This window comes from Seriola aureovittata, chromosome 19 (assembly GCF_021018895.1).
Source record: "Seriola aureovittata isolate HTS-2021-v1 ecotype China chromosome 19, ASM2101889v1, whole genome shotgun sequence".
NCBI lineage: Eukaryota > Metazoa > Chordata > Actinopteri > Carangiformes > Carangidae > Seriola > Seriola aureovittata.
In genome coordinates, this window is record NC_079382.1 from 22,503,001 (window position 1) to 22,521,989 (window position 18,989).

The following is an 18,989-nucleotide window of genomic DNA, read 5'->3' on the forward strand; positions in this document are numbered from 1 at the left end:
TCCCGTGAGGGCCACATAACTTTTCCCTTCTCTGATGGGGGGCCGGGTTCAGTTTGTAACAGAAAAAGTGTGATGATCGCAGGGGTGCCTAAAAGTAAAAATGTATTGTTTTCTAGAAAGCCACACATAACCAAATAACCCTTTCCGGGTTCTTCACAGAAAAAAAGTCAGGAAATAAATAATAACACTATTAATTAAATAAATAATAATAGTTCAGGGGGCCGGGCCAAATGTGGGGGCGGGCCGTATCCGGCCCGCGGGTCTTAGTTTGGGGACCACTGCTTTAATGGAAACCTCTGTTTTCAGTTTTCATTTTATGACAGTGAAAGAAAACTTTTAAAAAATGTGAGAAGGTGCTGTTCATTATTTCAACAGCAGATGTTGATTTAATTATTATTATTATGAAGTTGAACTGTAATTTAAAAAATGCATAGTATTTGGTGCGCTAGAAAAAATAACTGGAAAAGAAAGGAAAAAAATACAGGCCACAAAAATATAAATACACACCTCACATGCGCAGTGTAGTTCATCCCATCCAGCAGGGGGCGCCGCTCTTCTTCCGGTGAGCCGATGTCTCTTTGCCCCCGTGAGGTGAAAGGTCACACAGCAGCAGCCGAGATGACAACATTACGACCGTTTACCTGCGATGATTTGTTTAAATTCAACAACATGTGAGTGAAATCTGGTCCGTTTTACGACTGAAAACGCGGTTGACGTTTCTCCTCAGACGATCTTGGTGTTTGTGAAGCGGGAAAACGTGATGACATCCCGTGTTACTGCGTCCGGCAGCGTTAGCGAGGCTGAGCCGTGACATCACAGCCCGAAACACCGCTGTGAATGTCCATAGAAATGAACTAAAATTAAGCGATTTTGCTATTATTATTAAAAACTAGACACTTTTAAACATATCATTTAAAACTGTTGTGGTTCGTAGCATCTTCTGTAAAATATCGGCTTATATATAATCAATCAAAAAACCTGTTGTTTCAGTAAAAGTTAGTAACTGCTGCCTCGCTGGTTAGCTAGCTAACCTGAGCTAACAGTGGGCTGTTACTGTCTGAATCAGTTATTAATGTGTAATTTCATAGCAAAGTAATGGGTTTCGGTCGGGAACAGGTTTGCCGAATTCACCAATAATCATAACGAATATACATTTCATGAAGTCAGCTGTTTCAGATTAATCATCATAAATAACATTTACATTAAATAGAAAACCTGAAATTATTGGATTGAGTTTTGTGTGTTTGTCTCCTCGTGAGATATTTGACAGTTTTCAGATTAACTAATGTTTGTCTCATCTGTCCTACAGTAACCTGGATCCTTTGACAGAAACTGTATCCTTCATTTACAACTGAAAGTCATCTGGACATGTCGCTCATCTTATTATTCAGCACAAATATTGTTTGTTTTCATGTTAAAAATTAAATCACACACGGTTTATTTCTCTGGATCATGATTATATCAGTTTCTGATATTAAATCTGTCCTCTTGTTGTCAGCTGAGTCGGTCCGTCTTACTGAAACTGATCCAGTCTGCACTAAACTCCACCTTTATGCAGGTTGTAATGTTCAGTTTGTGTTGAAGCTGTTTCTTTGACCTTTGACCCTCAGTATGGGATCCCATTTTACCTCCAGTACCTGGCTCACTGGCCGGAGTACTTCATCGTCGCAGAGGCTCCAGGCGGTGAATTGATGGGCTACAGTAAGTTCTTCTGTTCTCCGAGGGTTTTATATTTTACTGGATAAGATGGTTCAGTGCTCATTACGATCATTTCTTTAAAAAAACAATTCCACAGTTTAAGCTCATATACTCTCAGAACATGTGTAAGTTACACATGGGTAATTTCCCCAAGCATAAGATTAAATTCCCTAAACATAATAATCTGAAAAGTCCTCTCTGTATCCAGACTGAGACTTTTCTTTTCTCATTTACTTGATAAATCATGTCAAAATGAAGACAAAACAGCCCAATAAAAGCCTATATACATACATATATACGGTATATATACTTTAAAACAATATACAGTTCTTTGCTTTTTGACTCTTAAACATTTAATGTACATAAATATAATTCCAGAATAAATTTAAGCATGTACTAATAAATAAATAACAGCTGAATTCCATTTAAACTCCTTCAGTTTCAGGCTCCTGTTATTAATTTCAAGATTTTATTAAGCTGAAAGGGAAGAAACCAGTATTTCAAATTAAAAGTATGCTGTGTGTCGTTAATTAATCTTACTTCACTTTATCATATTGTTGTGGCGTAACAAAATAGACCCTCTGTAAATCTTACTTGATGTTGAGCTCATGGCGGATTCATTCGTTCTCTCGCAGTCATGGGGAAGGCGGAGGGATCTGTGGCTCGTGAGGAGTGGCACGGCCACGTCACCGCTCTGTCCGTCGCTCCGGAGTTCAGAAGACTCGGCCTCGCAGCCAAACTCATGGAGATGCTGGAGGAGATCTCAGAGAGGTTTGTGGATGAATATTGGTTTTGCTGTCAGGTCATGTCGACGTATGGGTAACAAAAAATGTATTGTAAAAATTTATGTAATTTTATTCTTAATTTCAAAGGTCTGACTTTTATTGCTTCTGCTCTGTGAATGTTTCTTTATCACTGCCCAGGAAACATGTTGCATGTCAACACTTATTTACTGTGACTTCTCACGTCGTGTTGTCCTGTAGGAAAGGTGGGTTCTTTGTGGATCTCTTCGTGCGAGTCTCCAACCAAGTGGCGGTGAACATGTATAAACGTCTGGGCTACAGCGTCTACAGGACGGTGATAGAGTATTACTCAGCCAGCAACGGAGAACCTGACGAAGACGCTTACGGTGAGACGAGTTATAACATCTGACATGAATACTTTTATTTTGTTTTGTCAATTCATGACTGTTGAGCATCAGGTTTCCCGCCTCTCAGGCCGCCACCACTTCATTAAACCTCACCTTGGTCTGGTACAAACATCATGCTCAGGTGTATTTTCAGCCCAAAGAGCATTATTTTCCTTATAATAAAATGAAAGCTAAAAGTTGGGCTTGTTTTGGGGTCAGCTGCTGTTGTTCTCAGGACAACACAGTCACTCTGAATAAATGTCATCATCACGCAGCTTTTGATTGTAGTGTGTGAGATATGTGTCCATCCTCAGTACACTGCAGGTGGAGGCAGAAATCTAGGAGACGTTATTCCACCAGAGGTAGAGGATATTTTGGTTGAACTTGCCCTTTAATGACACTTCATCGTGTCTCTGTGCCGCCTTTCTCCCACTGATCCAACCGGTTGGATTTTGAGTGGAATCTGTTGTTCGGCAGCCAGAAGAGGGCGCTGTTCTGGTAGAGCTGAAGAAGCTGAGACTGGGTTTGAAAAATTGAATGATTTTATATTTTCTTTGCAGATATGAGGAAAGCTCTGTCCAGAGACACAGAGAAGAAGTCCATCATCCCGCTGCCACATCCTGTCAGACCGGAGGACATTGAATAACAGTAGACTGTGGCTCTCTGACGCTCTGCTCACTGCACCTCTGATGATCAATACGTGTGATAACCACAGGACCTGCTCAGTTACACTGTACATAATGAACTGCCACAGATGCTGCTTCCTCAGTTCTCACAGTCAGAGAGCCATTGCTTGTACAAATCTTGATTTTCTAACATCATTAATTCCCAGTTCAGCTTCATTTCCTGTAAATTCTAAATTTGCTGAAGAAACAAACACAAAGAGCCGGTTTGAATTGATGTGAGTGTAATGGCACAAAAACATGGTCGTACAATAAAGACTGATCGTGAGCTGGTTTTGTTGTTTTTAAAAAATAAAAAAAACAAAACGGTAGAAAAATCTCTCCAGGACGTTCACTCCCCTCGTGTGAGTGGAGAGTCTAATCTTTTTCTTCTTCACTGCTCCTGCTCTCTTTCTCCTTTTTCTCTCCACCACCATCCTTCTCCTTCTCCTCCTCGTCCTTCTTCTTCTTCTCCTCCTCCTCCTCCTCACTGTCACTCTCGCTACTGGTGCTGCTGCTGCTGCTGTTGTCGTCGTCGTCTCGGTCGTCGTACGTTTTCTCCTGCTCTGTTTCAGTCTCAGTGTTTTTGTCAGAGTCGTTCTCCGGCTGGTTTTCAGCTGCAGGTTCGGACGAGGACGACAGCGCCGCCTCTTCGGCCGTTGGACTTTTGTCTGGAACCTGCTCCACTGTGTCATCCGCCTGCTTCCTCTTCCACATCTTGGCCATGGCGAGCAGCTTGAGGTTGGGTTGGTTGGCGGCGTCCTCGGGGAAGATGTAGTCGTAGTACTCCTCCCAGCCTGCGTCCGACTGAGGGAATCAGGGAGAGAGATAATGATCAATACCTGTGACTGGCTGCAGCTAATCACTATTTTCATTATCGACTCATAAATGGCTTTTTTTAAATTTATTAATTATTCAATTTGTCAATTTAATTCAGTTCTTACCCCGTCCTCGGCCGTCAGCTTCCTCCTCTTCTTCACCTTCTCTGGCAGCAGCTTCCTCACTCTCTCCATGGTGCTGTCGGAGCCAAACTCCTTCTCGAATTCCCTCCAGGACTCCAGCAGCATCAGCCGCTCCTCCTTCTCCTCGCAGCTCCTCATGCCCTTGTTGGCCTCCTCGTAGATCTGCCGGCACTTCTGCAGCCTGTCGGGGCTGTCGATGGACAGCTCGAACTTGGCGTAGCTGATCCAAACCTGCAGAGGAGGAAGAAGAGGACAATCAGAAGTCAGATGGTGTCAGGCAGATAATCACAGAAATGATGAATCTGCCTGTTGTGCTTCCTGACGCTGGTTTTCTCGTGTCCAGCTGGACTGCACTTCTCACCTTGACGTGCTGGGTGCGCTGCAGCAACCGTTTGTAAAGGTTCCTTGTGTTTCCAAACTCCTCCTGCTCGATCTCAAAGTCGATGTAGGACTTCCACAGAACCTGAAACGGAGACAATGTTTGTAATGTTTACTTTTCCCTTTGTGAGAGACTTATCACCAACATTTCAGTCATGAGGTGAAGATACAGACGGTTTGAGAGTCAAATGTTTTGCCAGAGTAATTTCACTTTACTACCATGTTTTGGCAACAAACAATTAGAAATGTACAAGTGGGAAAAAATTTCTTAAATGAAGAAAAGTGTAATCAATACCTCTGGCATGTCCAGTCGTGGTTGTCCGATGGCGACTTCGAAGATGGCGCGCGCTCTGTCGACGTCTCCCAGAATCGTCTCCAGCTCCGCAAATTTGATCCAGGTGGTGCAGTTCTCCGGACTGAACTCCAGGTATTTCTCGTACAGCTTCCTGCAGCGGTCAAACTCTCGCAGCTGCAGCTCCAGCTCGATGTAGCCCTTCAGCAGCTTGTTCTTCGGGCATTTACCGATGGCCGTGCCCTGAGGAGAGAAACGAGTCCATCTGGATGTTACTTCCTACTTTATTTTTTGATTGATTGATTGATTGATTTTGATTTTTTGATCTGCATGACGAGTATTCAGTGTCTTCTGTTCAATCTCACCATGACTTTCCTGGCTCCCTGCAGATTCTTCTGTCGGATCTCAAACTGAGCGTAGAGCAGCCAGATCTTAGCGAACGTGAACTGAAACACACACGATACGAGAGTAAAACCTTTTTCTGTTATACAAACTATATCTACCTTCTGTTTTAGTATTATAATTTATCATTACTTATAATAACAGACTGGAGAATCCTGCTGAGAAAATGTCAGAATAAAAATCTAAATTACCTTTTTATGAGGGATGAGATCCAGACAGGCCTGGTACACCTGCCTGGTTCTCTCAGGATCCTGATAAAGAAAGAAGGAAAGTGTTTTAAACATTATTGGCACAGTTTGTTATTTTATACAATGAGAGAGAAAGTTTTGAATTTGAATGTGGCATCATCCCGGGTCTCTTCTGATAGACACCGACGAGTAAAATAAATCCCAGGTCGGTCATAGACACGTTGGTTATCACTGGAAGTTTAACACACGAGCACGAAGTCACTCTAACACGAGACAGGAGCTAAAGCTTTTATTTTTTTGTTTATTAATACGACTCAAATTAAACAGCTTTTGTTTCCTGTTTTGTTTTGTTGTATGTTTGTTGGTAATAAAACCAATGTACACCAGAATCTCTTCGGTGTCTCGAGTTGAAATGAAGGTCGATGATGATGATGGTGAAGAGTGTGTGAACCCACCTTGACCTCCAGCTCTTCGTACAGGCCGTAGTTGATCCACAGGTAGATGTATCGTCTCCAGTGTCTCTTCTCCTGGATGGGGGGGATGTTGGCGATGGCTCTCTCGTACACCTCCCTCACTGTGTCGGGGTCGGCGTCACTCTCCACCAGACGCAGGTAATCGAACCAAGCGTCGTAGTTGTGTGGGTTGGCCTGAATGCAAACAGGAAGATGTTAGTCATGAGGACAGGAAGTAGTGGTGACGCTGCCTAATCTGCCACCAGTAGAAAAGGGACCTAAATTATTACTGGTGGACTAATTTAACAGCTATTTAATCTGTGCCACTCAATGGATTATCATCATTCCAAACACATGATATAACTGCATAAAATACAGTTTATATTCATGTGTATCAAAGATGCGAGGCAGGTTGTTTATGGGACAGTTCCTGATTTTTTCATAAAAACCTGATCGTGATCACATTAGTTTCACTCACATTACCAGATCTGCATAAAGACAACTCCTTCAGGCTACTGACGGTGGTTCAAGCTTTAGTTTTCATGGTTAATACCTTGACTTCCTCCTCGTACTGGAACCTTCGTTTGCTGACGATGACGTCCTCGATTCCCCTCCGGTCTCCAAACTTCTTCTCGAACATCGTGTAGTTCTTGAAAAGCTCCTGTGCCTGGTGTTTGGGGATTCTGTCCAAGGCATACTTATAAATCACCCGAACACGTTCAAACTGTAAAGGGAGGGACAATCAGTCAACAAGATTTAATAGCTCTCTTGTACCTGATTTAAATTCATATTAGAAATCCTGTTACAGGATAGATTTTTTTCTGTGATGTGTTGAACAAACCTCTTTCTGTGTCTCCTCAAACCTGGCGAAGGCCACGAAGAGGTTTTCGTCCACATGTTCCTCTCCGAAGAACTCCACCGCCCTCTCGTACACCTTCCTGCTGTGAGCTATGTAACCGTGCTTCTCCTCAAAACGAGCGTACTTGATCCAGTTTTTCACTTCGGGATGAACGATGACGAGTGCAGCGGAGTTAAGGAGTTTTCAGATGACAAAAAAGAATTCCCTGTTTTTGGTACCGTGCAATAATAAAAAACTTCATTTTTTGACTGACTAATGTATCTGTAATCTGTGAACAGCCACATGCCTGTAAAACTGAATCTAAAACTAAGTCCTTGCTGTGAATGTGGTCTAACATCAAACCAAACCTCCTTCAGATTCACGAAAATGTTGCTCTTTTCAGTGGATGAGCACATGAAAACAAAAACAAAAGGATATAACGCTCATAAATGGTGCGAGCTTTGTCCACCTCCTTGTAGCGCAGCTCAAAGTTGATGTAGGAGTGCCAGGCCTGCTCATCTGGCTCCCACTCCATCCAACGCTCAAACACCTGCCTGCAGCCGGCGACGTTTCCCAGCATCTCCTCCATGTAGGTGTACTTGTACCTGTTGGAGGGACAAACAGTCAGACATTAAAAAGCAACAATATTCTCTGTGGAACAAAAAACAAGAAAAGATCTTTGGATGTCAGTAGGCCACAAACACACACCAAAGATTCTCCACCTACCTTCTTACAGCCACATTCGTGTATTAAGCTTCTTCAGCAAGTTTCAAACAATCATTCTAAATACACCCAAATATTCCATCCTTCTGTATTTTCAAATATAAGCAGGTGATCACCTGTTTTCTTAGCAACACGATCCAATTAAAAAAATATCAACAGTTTGACAACACTTCAATAAATCAACCAACAAAATATGTTATGTGTGTTGTCACAGAGAATAACACTGCAAGCAAGTAAATAAGCTTTATCACATCTGAGAAACAGTTAAACTGATGACAAAACTTTCATCTGTCCGCAGGTGATTAAATGTAATTCATACCAGAACTGGTTGACTCGTGGCAGGATGGTGATGGCTCTGTCCCAGATGTTGCGAGCGTGGTTCACCTGGCGGCTCTTCATCTCCATCTCGGCGTACTTCAGCCACAGGGTGATGTTGCGGTGGTCGACGTCCAGCGCTCGCTCGTAAATGGAGCGAGCCCTGAAACCAGAGAAGTCAGCGATGAGGGGAAACTTTACAGCTCAGATACAGTGGGACTGACTCTGTTCAAGCAGAAACTATATGTAAATTATTCTACATTTACCCAAAATATCATAATGGACAGACCAGGTCAAATTTGTTGACTTCTTAGACTTTTTCTTTTTTATAATTCTGACATCGTCAACATGAGAAAGGTTGATTACAACATGGAGCACTGGTAGAGAAAAAATGGTCATTTGACTAAAAATGAGAATGAAATACGCCTGATTTACAGATGGTTTTTGGAAAATATAATGATGTCCTAACAATTTATAAGATAGTAAATAGCAGAACAAGAAGCACAATACCTCTGGATCTCCTTCAGGCTTTCCTCCCATTGTGCGTATTTAATCCAGTTACTGATGACAGTGCGATTTTTTCTTATGTTGTCTTCAAACCCCTGAAAGAAAAGACATACAAGAGTTTCACAAAGAGTTATTCTTCCTTTGTTCCTCTGCAGTAAATGTTATAACGATGCACCAGACTTTTACTCGTTGTAAGCACGTACCTTCCTCTTCCTCAGTTTGTAATCGTTCAGCTCCTCCTCATCTGTGATCTTCTGTTTTGGTGGCGGCGGCAGAAGTTCAAGCTCCCTCTCTTTGGCTTCTCTCAGCAGCTGCTCAGCGGTGATCTGAACCTCTGCAGGAGCTTTGTTCTTCACCTGAAACACAAGAGGAAGTCATTTAAAATGATTCTGCTCCAATTGTGAGCATGACGTCATCATGTTCTTCATGTCTAATACAAAATGATTTTGCTTATTGACTGGTAATTTTGAGTCAAAACAGATAATTGGGAACGTTGACTGGTTTTGTGTGTATATACGTATATGAACGTTTTATACTGCAGGAGTGAGTGGCACTATAGTGACCTCACTTCAAAGATTTCTACACAACTACATTTACGTACAACACATCAAAATAGGGAGGGCTTTTGTTGTTATGCGATATGGGTAAGGCTGAAGATGAACCCACTGTATATTTTTGTGCTTATGGAGCTCAAGCTTTTTTAGTGACAGACTTAATTTTCAAGCTTTGATGGGGAGACAGTGCACTTGACCTGATAACATAATGTTTCATTTGATATTTTTGTTTACTGGTGTTGTTTCACCACTGCCAAGGTGTATATGGGTGCCCTGTAAATCGATGTAGGCTTGACACTTACATTACTCCTACTATTACTAGTACTATAGTATGCATGCAACCCATCTAACTTTGAAGAGATGTTCTACAACAGTGTTTGAGTAGGGCTAAGTCAAGAGCAGTGACTTCAAATGAACCCCAAAGAAGGAAACACAGTATAAAAAACATGAATAATAAAGTGTAGAAAACCTAAACAAAACGCAGCATGTTCAGTTAGCAAACAGGAAAAGTAGCTTAACCGTTATTGTGGCTAATGAGGTTTCGTCAGGCTAACGTTATCCCCCATCTTACAATACTTTAATGACTGTTCTCAGTCAGCTTTACAGATGTGTCAGATTTGAATGTAAAAGCAAGCGTGAGCGTTATCTGGAGTAGTTTGCTTCCTTAAACTTTACCGCTGCCTGTTAGCATTAGCTTAGCCGAAGTCAACTCATGGCTCAATCTCTCATTGTGTTTTGTTTGTTGTTGTTTTTACCTTCGCCACCTTCGGTATCCGCTGTTTTCCTGCCGCAGTGGACGCCATTTTGCTGGCGGGTTTAACAAAAAAAAACAACAAAACCTGTTTAAATGGTGTTAAATGTTTCAACAACGGCAAAAACTGTAACAAGCGACGAAACGTTTCAGTCTCATTTAGCGCCGGCCGCCATGACAGTACCCAGAAGGCCTTGCGAGTTTCCGTTGACCTCCGGTGCAGCGTTCTGTTACTATGGTAACGGGGTTTATGCCAGCTAGCAACTACCGCAATTAAAAGTTACAGCTTTTATGGAGCTAACGTTACGGACAATCGGTTCTAATTTCACCCGCAAGTAATAGAAAGTTAGCTTATAAATCTAGTATTGTAGTTTCTCAGAAAGGAACCCGCTAAATGTAAGTCACAGCCGTTTTGCTTAACGTTAAAATGTGTTTCTGTTTTGTATTTTTTTTATTGCTCATATACATTACAGTCACCTCGTTGTTGTTTTTAATACGGCTGACGTGATATTGTTTCCCTCCGTTAAAAACCGGTCCAGCTGAAGATGAGGACCATAACTTCAGACAGCGGTGAAGAGGAAAATGTGGCCGTGAGAAGAAGTGAATCAGCGGATGCTCAGGGGATTGACGGCCTCATCAGCTTCTCGTCTCTGTCGGTGTTTGGAAGAGTGAATGTTATTCAGCTTCTGTAAGAAAAACATTTTCTTTGTTAGCTTTAAATGCCAGAAATACACAAGTTTATCAGAGATAAGTTTTATCAGAGAATTTATTTAACTTACTAGTTATTTAACTCTGAACCATATTTAACAGCCTAACTGTAGATGGTGCCTTACATGCTAGGTTATTATTCATACTTGAATAGTTGTATTCATTATGCTGGTCTATTGTCATACTATACAAAGTTACACTCATCCATACACTATAATTCCTTGTTCATTCTGTTAACATTTTCCAGTATAATTACTTTATATTTATATGCAATTTGGTACCATTTGCACTTTCTGGTTAGTACTTAATCTTTGTAATGGCAGTGAAGTTTAATTCAATTTAGTGTAAAATCTTGTGCTATATTAATTTAGTAATGATAGAGAAAAGAAATAAACATAAGGTTGGTATCTTCACAAAACAAACAAACATAAAATATATTAAACTGTCTGGTGGATTCCGATGGTGACAAGTTTTCAGGGTGGAAAAAAACATTAAAATTTACTATTACTTCTAAAAACCGCTGTTCATCTGTACGCTCAGTTAATTTCAGCTACTTATGAAGGCAGTACATTTAACCATGTTTGACAAAATGAGGACTGGAACATACTGAGCACATGGATGGAAAACAGAGAGGTGGATTATTTATGCTACTAGAGTAGTTTGAGATGTTTCCGTGGACATTTTGTTTTTACATAGTAATGATCACATAATTCTCACAGAGAGAAAGCCAACCTGGCTGTGACCCTGGCCAATGAAAAGGACGAGATCCTGGCCCACGCTTCCTTCTTTGATCACCCTGTTGGAGATTTGGTGGATCAGGCTCACTGGGAGCCTTTCCTGCAGGAACACTTCAGCGCTGAAAACTGCACGGTGTGTGATCATTCTTGAGTTCAGACAATACTGCAAAGAGTTGTTCTTAAGATTAATACTGGTTATTAATATTTTAATGGATACTAATAGTCTTGCCATATGCGCTTGCACACCTATCAAAGTTTGAATTCAAGCTACTTCTTAGATGATATGAAAGTGAACTGACTCTTGCACTGGAGGAAAACTGGCACATTTTTTCCCTCTCTACAGGCACTGAACACACTCTTCCTCCACCTATTTGTGGCACAGTTGAATTTTGCCACAGCAAGTGTAAAGGAGATAATGAGGTATGAAAAGATGAAGTCTCATGCTTTCACATGGTATTTTTTGTGGTATTTAAATCTGAAATCTTCACTTTCCAAATTTTTCTTGTGTCAGTTGTGTCACTCATCTGAAGAATAAAAAATAGCCTTATATGTTGTTAGGGACAGAGCAGTCAAATGACAAAAAAGCACAGGTTTACTTTTCAAAAAAGGGTTTTGTTTCATCCAAAACACATTTCAAAGGTAAATAACAAGGACCTTAAAGGAGGAAAAATACTGCTAACTAACCAGGACCTGCCCTCAACTCACTAACTTTACAGAGTGACAATGAATGGAGACATATATACTGGCTGATCAGCCCATTAGAAACTAAAAGGGGAAAACAACACAGAGAGTAACTGAAACTAAATACAAAGAAACAACATTACCCCCCATGATGATACAGCCCTTGGTCTGGTCCATTTCTTGGGCCTCTGTATTTATTCAGGCTCCGCCCTTGTCCAACTCTTTTGGCCAAACCAGGAAGGAGGACTGACACAGAGGACATGGTAACTCAGAGACAAAGATAAATGAATTAGTTCTTCCTGAGCAATGTAAACTAGATGTGTGTCCCTTATTTAGAATGATATAGGCCCTCATTTATCAAACGAACGTGCGGCAGAAAACCGTGCGTACGACCGTTTCCACGCAAGCTTCGGCGTTTATCAATTTGGACGTGAGCGGACGCTACGATCAGATCTCACGTCAGGTCTGAGCTCGTGTCCGCAAATCTGGATTTGCGGTGCAGCAGCAAAATCTGTCTGACTCTGAAAATAATTATTAAACAAACCTCAGCTGTCATCAGCATAAACAGTCACATATTTAGAACAGATCAAAACGGATTCTTAAAACGAATAAAACAAGATAAAAAAAATTTGAACTTTAAAAAAGCCCACGTTTTTTACTGATACCACTTTTTTTGTACAATAAAACAATATGAGAGGCTAAATAGCCTAACATGACATGTAAGTATTGCACATTAAAATTTGAAATAATAATAAATAAAAGCAGAAATGTGTGTTTGCAAATGAACTCATGGCAAAATTGTGTAATTGTTTTTGGTTTTTTCCGATGGGTGTGACACAACTGGAACAACAATTAAAAGCATCTAGTGAGATAATCATTGTTGCACTGTGGTTGGTCAGATGTTCACTCACTCCCTTATTTAAACAGATGCTTTGACAGTTATCAAATCATAACGATGGCAGATTTACTGGTTTTGGAGGAACAATACACGCGTGTCAGACGTGAGAACGTTTTCAGAGACCGCAGGGATCTCCTCGTTGCTGGGTTTCCAAATTTGGTTGGAGCAATTGATTGCACTCATGTGCGTCTGAAGGCACCATCCATGAATGATTACGCATTCATCAATCGCAAAAACTACCACTCTATAAATGTACAGGTGATTTGTGATGCCAAGCTATCACTTTTAAACGTGGTGGCCAGGTGGGACACACACGATTCTTTTATTTTTCAAACAGCTGTGTTGGCGCGCGGCTGCAGGAGGCGGCGCTGCAGAGCCAAACTCATCTCCGTCACCCTCTTCCACACAGCGGTTTTATGAGCTCCTGTGATCCCGCTCTTCAGACTGACAAAAAGCACATCCTTATTTTGCGCCACCTCGGATGTCAGGATGTCGATCTCCATCTCTGAAAAGTTTCGTTTTTTGCCAGTAAATCTTCTCTCCATGTTTGACCTTAGTGGGCGGGGCCTCCGAACCAGGAATATTTAAGGGCGTAACATGTTAATGACGATCGAATTCAGCCGCCGCATTTATCAAGAGCCGATCATTCGTACGCTGGGATTGGTCAGATACGAAAGTTTCATGAATCACACGTGGATCCTATCGTACGACCAATTCTGCGCTCAGATCTGCGCCTGTTTTCACGCAGGATTGATAAATGAGGGCCACAGTGTGGTGTCAAATGTGACTGCAAAGAAAACTAACAAAGACTGTGGTAATGATGTGGGAGAGTGTGTGAAACCACAAACCCTGGTCTCTGGATTGTTATGTTGAGGGTGGTGAGGCCGGATGAGTATCACCATGTTTCTGTTTCAGTTGTGTGGCCGTGGGTACGGCCATCACATATGTCGATACACACAGGCCCTCATTTATCAATCTTGCGTGAAAACAGGCGCAGATCTGAGCGCAGAATTGGTCGTATGATAGGATCCACGTGTGATTCATGAAACTTTCGTATCTGACCAATCCCAGCGTACGAATGATCGGGTCTTGATAAATGCGGCGGCTGAATTCGATCGTCATTAACATGTTACGCCCTTAAATATTCCTGGTTCGGAGGCCCCGCCCACTAAGGTCAAACATGGAGAGAAGATTTACTGGCAAAAAACGAAACTTTTCAGAGATGGAGATCCTGACATCCGAGGTGGCGCAAAATAAGGATGTGCTTTTTGGCAGTCTGAAGAGCGGGATCACAGGAGCTCATAAAACCGCTGCCCCCTCCTGCAGCCGCGCGCCAACACAGCTGTTTTGAAAAATAAAAGAATCGTGTGTCCCAGTCACCTGCCCACCACGTTTAAAAGCGATAGCTTGGCATCACAAATCACCTGTACATTTATAGAGTGGTAGTTTTTGCGATTGATGAATGCGTAATCATTCATGGATGGTGCCTTCAGACGCACATGAGTGAAATCAATCAATCTGGAGATCCCTGCGGTCTCTGAAAACGCGCTCACGTCTGACACGCGTGTATTGTTCCTCCAAAACGAGTAAATCTGCCATCGTTATGATTTGATAACTGTCAAAGCATCTGTTTAAATAGGGGAGTGAGTGAACATCTGACCAACCACAGTGCAACAATGATTATCTCACTAGATGCTTTTAATTGTTGTTCCAGTTGTGTCACACCCATCGGAAAAAACCAAAAACAATTACACAATTTTGCCATGAGTTCATTTGCAAACACACATTTGTGCTTGTATTTATTATTATTTCAAATTTTAATGTGCAATAATTACATGTCATGTTAGGCTATTTAGCCTCTCATATTGTTTTATTGTACAAAAAAAGTGGTATCAGTAAAAAACGTGGGCTTTTTTAAAATTCAAATTTTTTTATCTTGTTTTATTCGTTTTAAGAATCCGTTTTGATCTGTTCTAAATATGTGACTGTTTATGCTGATGACAGCTGAGGTTTGTTTAATAATTATTTTCAGACTCAGACAGATTTTGCTGCTGCACCGCAAATCCAGATTTGCGTACACGAGCTCAGACCTGACGTGAGATCTGATCGTAGCGTCCGCTCACGTCCAAATCGATAAATGCCGAAGCTTGCGTGGAAACGGTCGTACGCACGGTTTTCTGCCGCACGTTCGTTTGATAAATGAGGGCCATGATGTGCTGTGTGGAACAATCATTACAGAGCGCTGAAATGTAAAATGACGATGACACAATATCGTGTTTTGGTTAGAAGCAACCACAAAGTACAGATACAAGAAGGTGTACACAGTCTCTGCTGAATTATAATTCCCTTGTTGTTACCCATCATTTTTTTCCAGGGCTGTCTTTAATGCCGTCGCAGAGGTGGAATACGTCTGTCTGCTCAGCCCAAACATCGACGACTTAGGTAAAGAGCTGCTTCCAGTTCATTGTTAACTTCACCTTTCATTTCATGAGACTCATCCTTGTCACTGTGTGTGTGTGTGTGTGTGTGTGTGTGTGTGTGTGTGTGTGTGTGTGTGTGTGTGTGTGTGTGTCTAGAGCCAGCGCTGGATGGCGTGTTTGAGCCGTTGCAGCGCCTGACTGACCCGGGGCCACAGTGCGTAGCGTTAATCTGCCACAGACAGGAGCACTGTCCGAGGCTGCACATCCGGCCTGCCAGGTGATTCCACACCGTTCCTCCCCACTAACAGCACCTGGCTAGAAAACACACAAACCTGCATATGTAGCTCAGTGAAAGGTTAAAGTGTAGACATACATGTGAACATCTAACTTCTACTTAAGCATGTAAATACATAAACTGGCTAGAATGCCAGTGCCAGAGTGTAAAGGTCTGTGTCCATGTGTAGTGTGATTATAGATCAGCTCTAGCTTCTATATTAATACTGTGAAAGTATCAAAGCCTCAGTCCACAGAGAAATGCACACAGCCTGTATTCAGAAACTGAGCCTTAAAACCAGCCGTCAGGACTTCTGGAACTTTGTGATGTCACAACAAAGCAGTCACCAAGCATCTGTTACTAGAGCTGCAGAGAGAAGATGTAAAACTATATTGAGATGGTTTTTGGTTCTTAAAACCACATACATATCTTTTGGATATCAAATCTTCAAGTAAAACACAGAAAAAAATTGTAAAATATGGGTCCTTTAATATTTAGTCCCGAATTTCTCAGCAGAATTTAATGGACGTGGCTCTACAGTATGTATGATGTTGATCTATTTAGCTGCATTAACTGATATTTTTGGGCACTTGGGGGCAGAAGAACTCATATTATCACCTTATATAGTTCTAATGGTTAGTAAACAGTTGCCTATTCCCACATCCATACGACACAGAGAGACATAATCAGTCCAAGTCATGTTGTAACTGTATCTGTTTGCTGCTCTTTTTGTATATTGCAGGGTTGACGATCACGATGACATTATGCACATATTTGAGAAGCAGACAAAACTATCCTCAGTCGTAGATCAGCCGTACTTCCTGGCAGAAGTCATTGAGGCTCAGAATGAAGAGAGTCACTCTGCTGTCTGTGAGGTTTGTTCAAGCTTTAAGCCTTTTTTTTTCACACACACAGAATTCCATCAATTTAAAAAAAAAATGTTGGCTATTTTTTTGATTTTAGCTTAATGGCATTTAGACGTAATCCACAACAGCTGTTACACTGAGAAGCCATCACATCGTCTCGTCTGCTCTGTGTGGTCTTATGTGAGTTATGTGATTTGTTCCCAGTCATTTCTGATGCACTCTTCCAGTGTAGAAATGATGTAATAGCAGCTCTCTGCTTTGACTGATTGTCAGAAACCCTGCTGGGGTCCGTTCCCTCGGGACCTGGGAGACGACAGATCTACACCCCCCCCACCCCCCCATCCCCCCCGCCAGTCGGGCTGACATGTGTTCATGGCAGCATATGGCAGATACGAGCTGATACTTGGCCAAGACATGCTCTCACTGAACATATTGTGTCCAGACATCTGAAGCATTTTGGGCTTTTTGTCTGAATATGTTCAGCGCTCAGAGAACAAACAGTCCAACATTGCCCGAGAGGGTTGGTCTGTTCACTCCACTCAATGCCATAAACTTCAGTTTTATGTCATTTAAAATGAAGAGTTTTTTGGGGGGTATTTTCTCTATTTTCTGGAAGAAAATTTTTTCTTATGTGTCAAGAATATGATTTCAGTCCAAACCCAGATTAACAGCTTTTTGTTCCACATCATGAAACTTTCTCAGCATTTATTAATAATTAACTTTCTAAAACAACATTTGAAGATGATGAAATCTCACTGTATGGTCAGTTTGGCAGCTTTTCTGAAGTTTTCAATCTGATCTTTCCAAGCAGGAGTTGTCATGGAATCACAGATCACAGAATTTTTTTTTTCCGATGACTTTTTGTCCATGTTGCCTGAAGATCCATTTGCTGATTTCTCTTTCAGTAGCTACTGCTGCTCATGCAAACTGCTGAGCTCTTCTTCTGCTGGTTATAGTTAACAAAGCAGAAATGTAAAAGCTGATTACTGAGGAAACAGAAAATGAAAATGGACAAACCTTCATGTACTGGCAGAGACAGTATAATGTCAGTGTGGTTGTGTGTTTCTCCACAGATTGACGGAGTCGCTGTTGGCTTCATCAGTGTCACGTCTGATGTTGATTTGAAACAGCTGCGCAACAACTTTGAGCTCAGTGGATTCAATGGTTTGTACAAACCGCAGCAAACCAAACCTGCTGCTGCTCGTTCTGACCCGAGAGACGATGAAGAGGAGCAGAGGCGGACCCAAAGCTCCACCCCTCAACAGGTAACTGAGCCAGTGTCACGTCACGTGTGTTGGATACAGTCAGACATGGTGACACTCAGAGTGAGGAGGTGTTTCAGTTGTATCAGTCATAATCAGGACTTATGATATAAACCTTTTTTTAATGAAACAGTCTTTAATTGTGATGGAGGAAGTGTTACCTGCTGATATGATATGAAACAACCAGCACCATCCAGCTGTCTAACCATTACTGCATCATATCTATTACTGTTAGGAGGTTTAAGAACAGATGGTAATGCAAAGTGATAAATCTGGGAAGCAGAGTGGAAACATTACACTCTCCGATAGTGCTGGAGTCATAAACCATGTTGTCTTTACTTCACCTTCTCCTTTATGATACTGTATGTTGTTACTGTCGCTCTCACCTCCGCAGGAGGAGACGCAGGCAACCGGAGCTGGAGGGTTTTCAAAGAAACCCAACGCGTTCTCTATCGAGTTCTTCATCATTGACAAGCATTATGAAATGAGGTAATGCTCCTAAATTCGCATCATACATCTGACAATAATCTGTATTTTTCTTATTGTCAACAAACCAAATGAAAAGACCAAAACCAAGAATGACTGTTTCCCTATCAACAGAGTGTGAATCAGATCCTGATGTGTCTGATTCCTCTGAGCCACAGAGCTTCACTGTCTCCAGAAACTATTAAAAACACATCAGTGAGTCTCACTGTTGAACTGGGTGACATGCTCCTTCATCTCATCACATCACACACACACACACACACACACACACACACACACACACACACACACACACACACACACACACACATACACACACACACACACGGGGTACTCACTACAGCACCAAATGTGGATTAATCTGCTGCTGAAAATAGTCCCCAACAAATGCACTATTTACTAGTTGTTTGTTGTTTGAGCAGCTGTTTTTTTTTTTTAGCAAATTACTGAGACATTTTTTAAAACTATATATTTGTGAACAATTTTTAAAGATTTACATCTTCAGTAGGAGCTAATGGGCTGAGAAATAACTTCTCTACTTTAGTCTAATCCTAAAGTTTAATCCTTTGTTTCTTCCTTATATTAAAATATGGAAATAAACATGGTATCTGCCGGAGTCTGTTGTTGCAATTTGCTTCTATTCTATTGGTTTTTCTTTATTTTTCTTTATTTATTTTTAAAGTAGATACACATTTCGGAAATCAAATCCTCCAATTTAAAACAAATTTCCAATATACCATTTTCAAATATACTCATACGCTCAGTAAACATTCTTTGACTTATACACAATAAAACAAAATACTGCA

The 18,989-nt window shown here is 41.4% G+C and overlaps 3 protein-coding genes across 6 annotated transcripts in view; 2 read left to right on the forward strand and 1 right to left on the reverse strand.

Annotated features, from left to right (window-relative positions):
• The first annotated feature begins 554 nt into the window (after positions 1 to 554).
• naa20 (N-alpha-acetyltransferase 20, NatB catalytic subunit) lies at positions 555 to 3,778 on the forward strand. Its single transcript, XM_056405227.1, has 6 exons — positions 555 to 671; positions 1,310 to 1,334; positions 1,611 to 1,701; positions 2,334 to 2,469; positions 2,682 to 2,827; positions 3,388 to 3,778. The coding sequence occupies exons 1-6, from the start codon at positions 571 to 573 to the stop codon at positions 3,471 to 3,473; spliced, it is 585 nt and encodes a 194-aa protein (XP_056261202.1). The 5' UTR covers positions 555 to 570; the 3' UTR covers positions 3,474 to 3,778.
• Positions 3,718 to 10,039, reverse strand: crnkl1 (crooked neck pre-mRNA splicing factor 1). The gene is made up of 14 exons (XM_056405224.1): positions 9,856 to 10,039; positions 8,750 to 8,902; positions 8,550 to 8,641; positions 8,044 to 8,202; positions 7,440 to 7,606; positions 7,005 to 7,183; positions 6,717 to 6,887; positions 6,167 to 6,358; positions 5,715 to 5,774; positions 5,487 to 5,567; positions 5,125 to 5,364; positions 4,813 to 4,914; positions 4,434 to 4,682; positions 3,718 to 4,296 (listed from the first exon to the last, which is right to left on the reverse strand). The coding sequence occupies exons 1-14, from the start codon at positions 9,901 to 9,903 to the stop codon at positions 3,868 to 3,870; spliced, it is 2,322 nt and encodes a 773-aa protein (XP_056261199.1). The 5' UTR covers positions 9,904 to 10,039; the 3' UTR covers positions 3,718 to 3,867.
• Positions 10,040 to 10,109: 70 nt separating this feature from the next.
• cfap61 (cilia and flagella associated protein 61) overlaps positions 10,110 to 18,989 on the forward strand; it is a 50,701-nt gene continuing 41,821 nt past the window's right edge. For all 4 annotated transcript variants that reach the window (XR_008830471.1, XM_056405222.1, XM_056405221.1 and 1 more), the window contains exons 1-9: positions 10,110 to 10,247; positions 10,391 to 10,539; positions 11,279 to 11,429; positions 11,640 to 11,716; positions 15,250 to 15,317; positions 15,452 to 15,572; positions 16,312 to 16,444; positions 17,509 to 17,700; positions 18,092 to 18,186. Coding sequence is in view for 3 of the 4 variants with exons in the window: in XM_056405222.1 (XP_056261197.1) it covers positions 10,397 to 10,539; positions 11,279 to 11,429; positions 11,640 to 11,716; positions 15,250 to 15,317; positions 15,452 to 15,572; positions 16,312 to 16,444; positions 17,509 to 17,700; positions 18,092 to 18,186 (980 nt within the window). In the remaining variant the exon portion in view is untranslated. The remainder of the gene's footprint in view (positions 10,248 to 10,390; positions 10,540 to 11,278; positions 11,430 to 11,639; positions 11,717 to 15,249; positions 15,318 to 15,451; positions 15,573 to 16,311; positions 16,445 to 17,508; positions 17,701 to 18,091; positions 18,187 to 18,989) is intronic.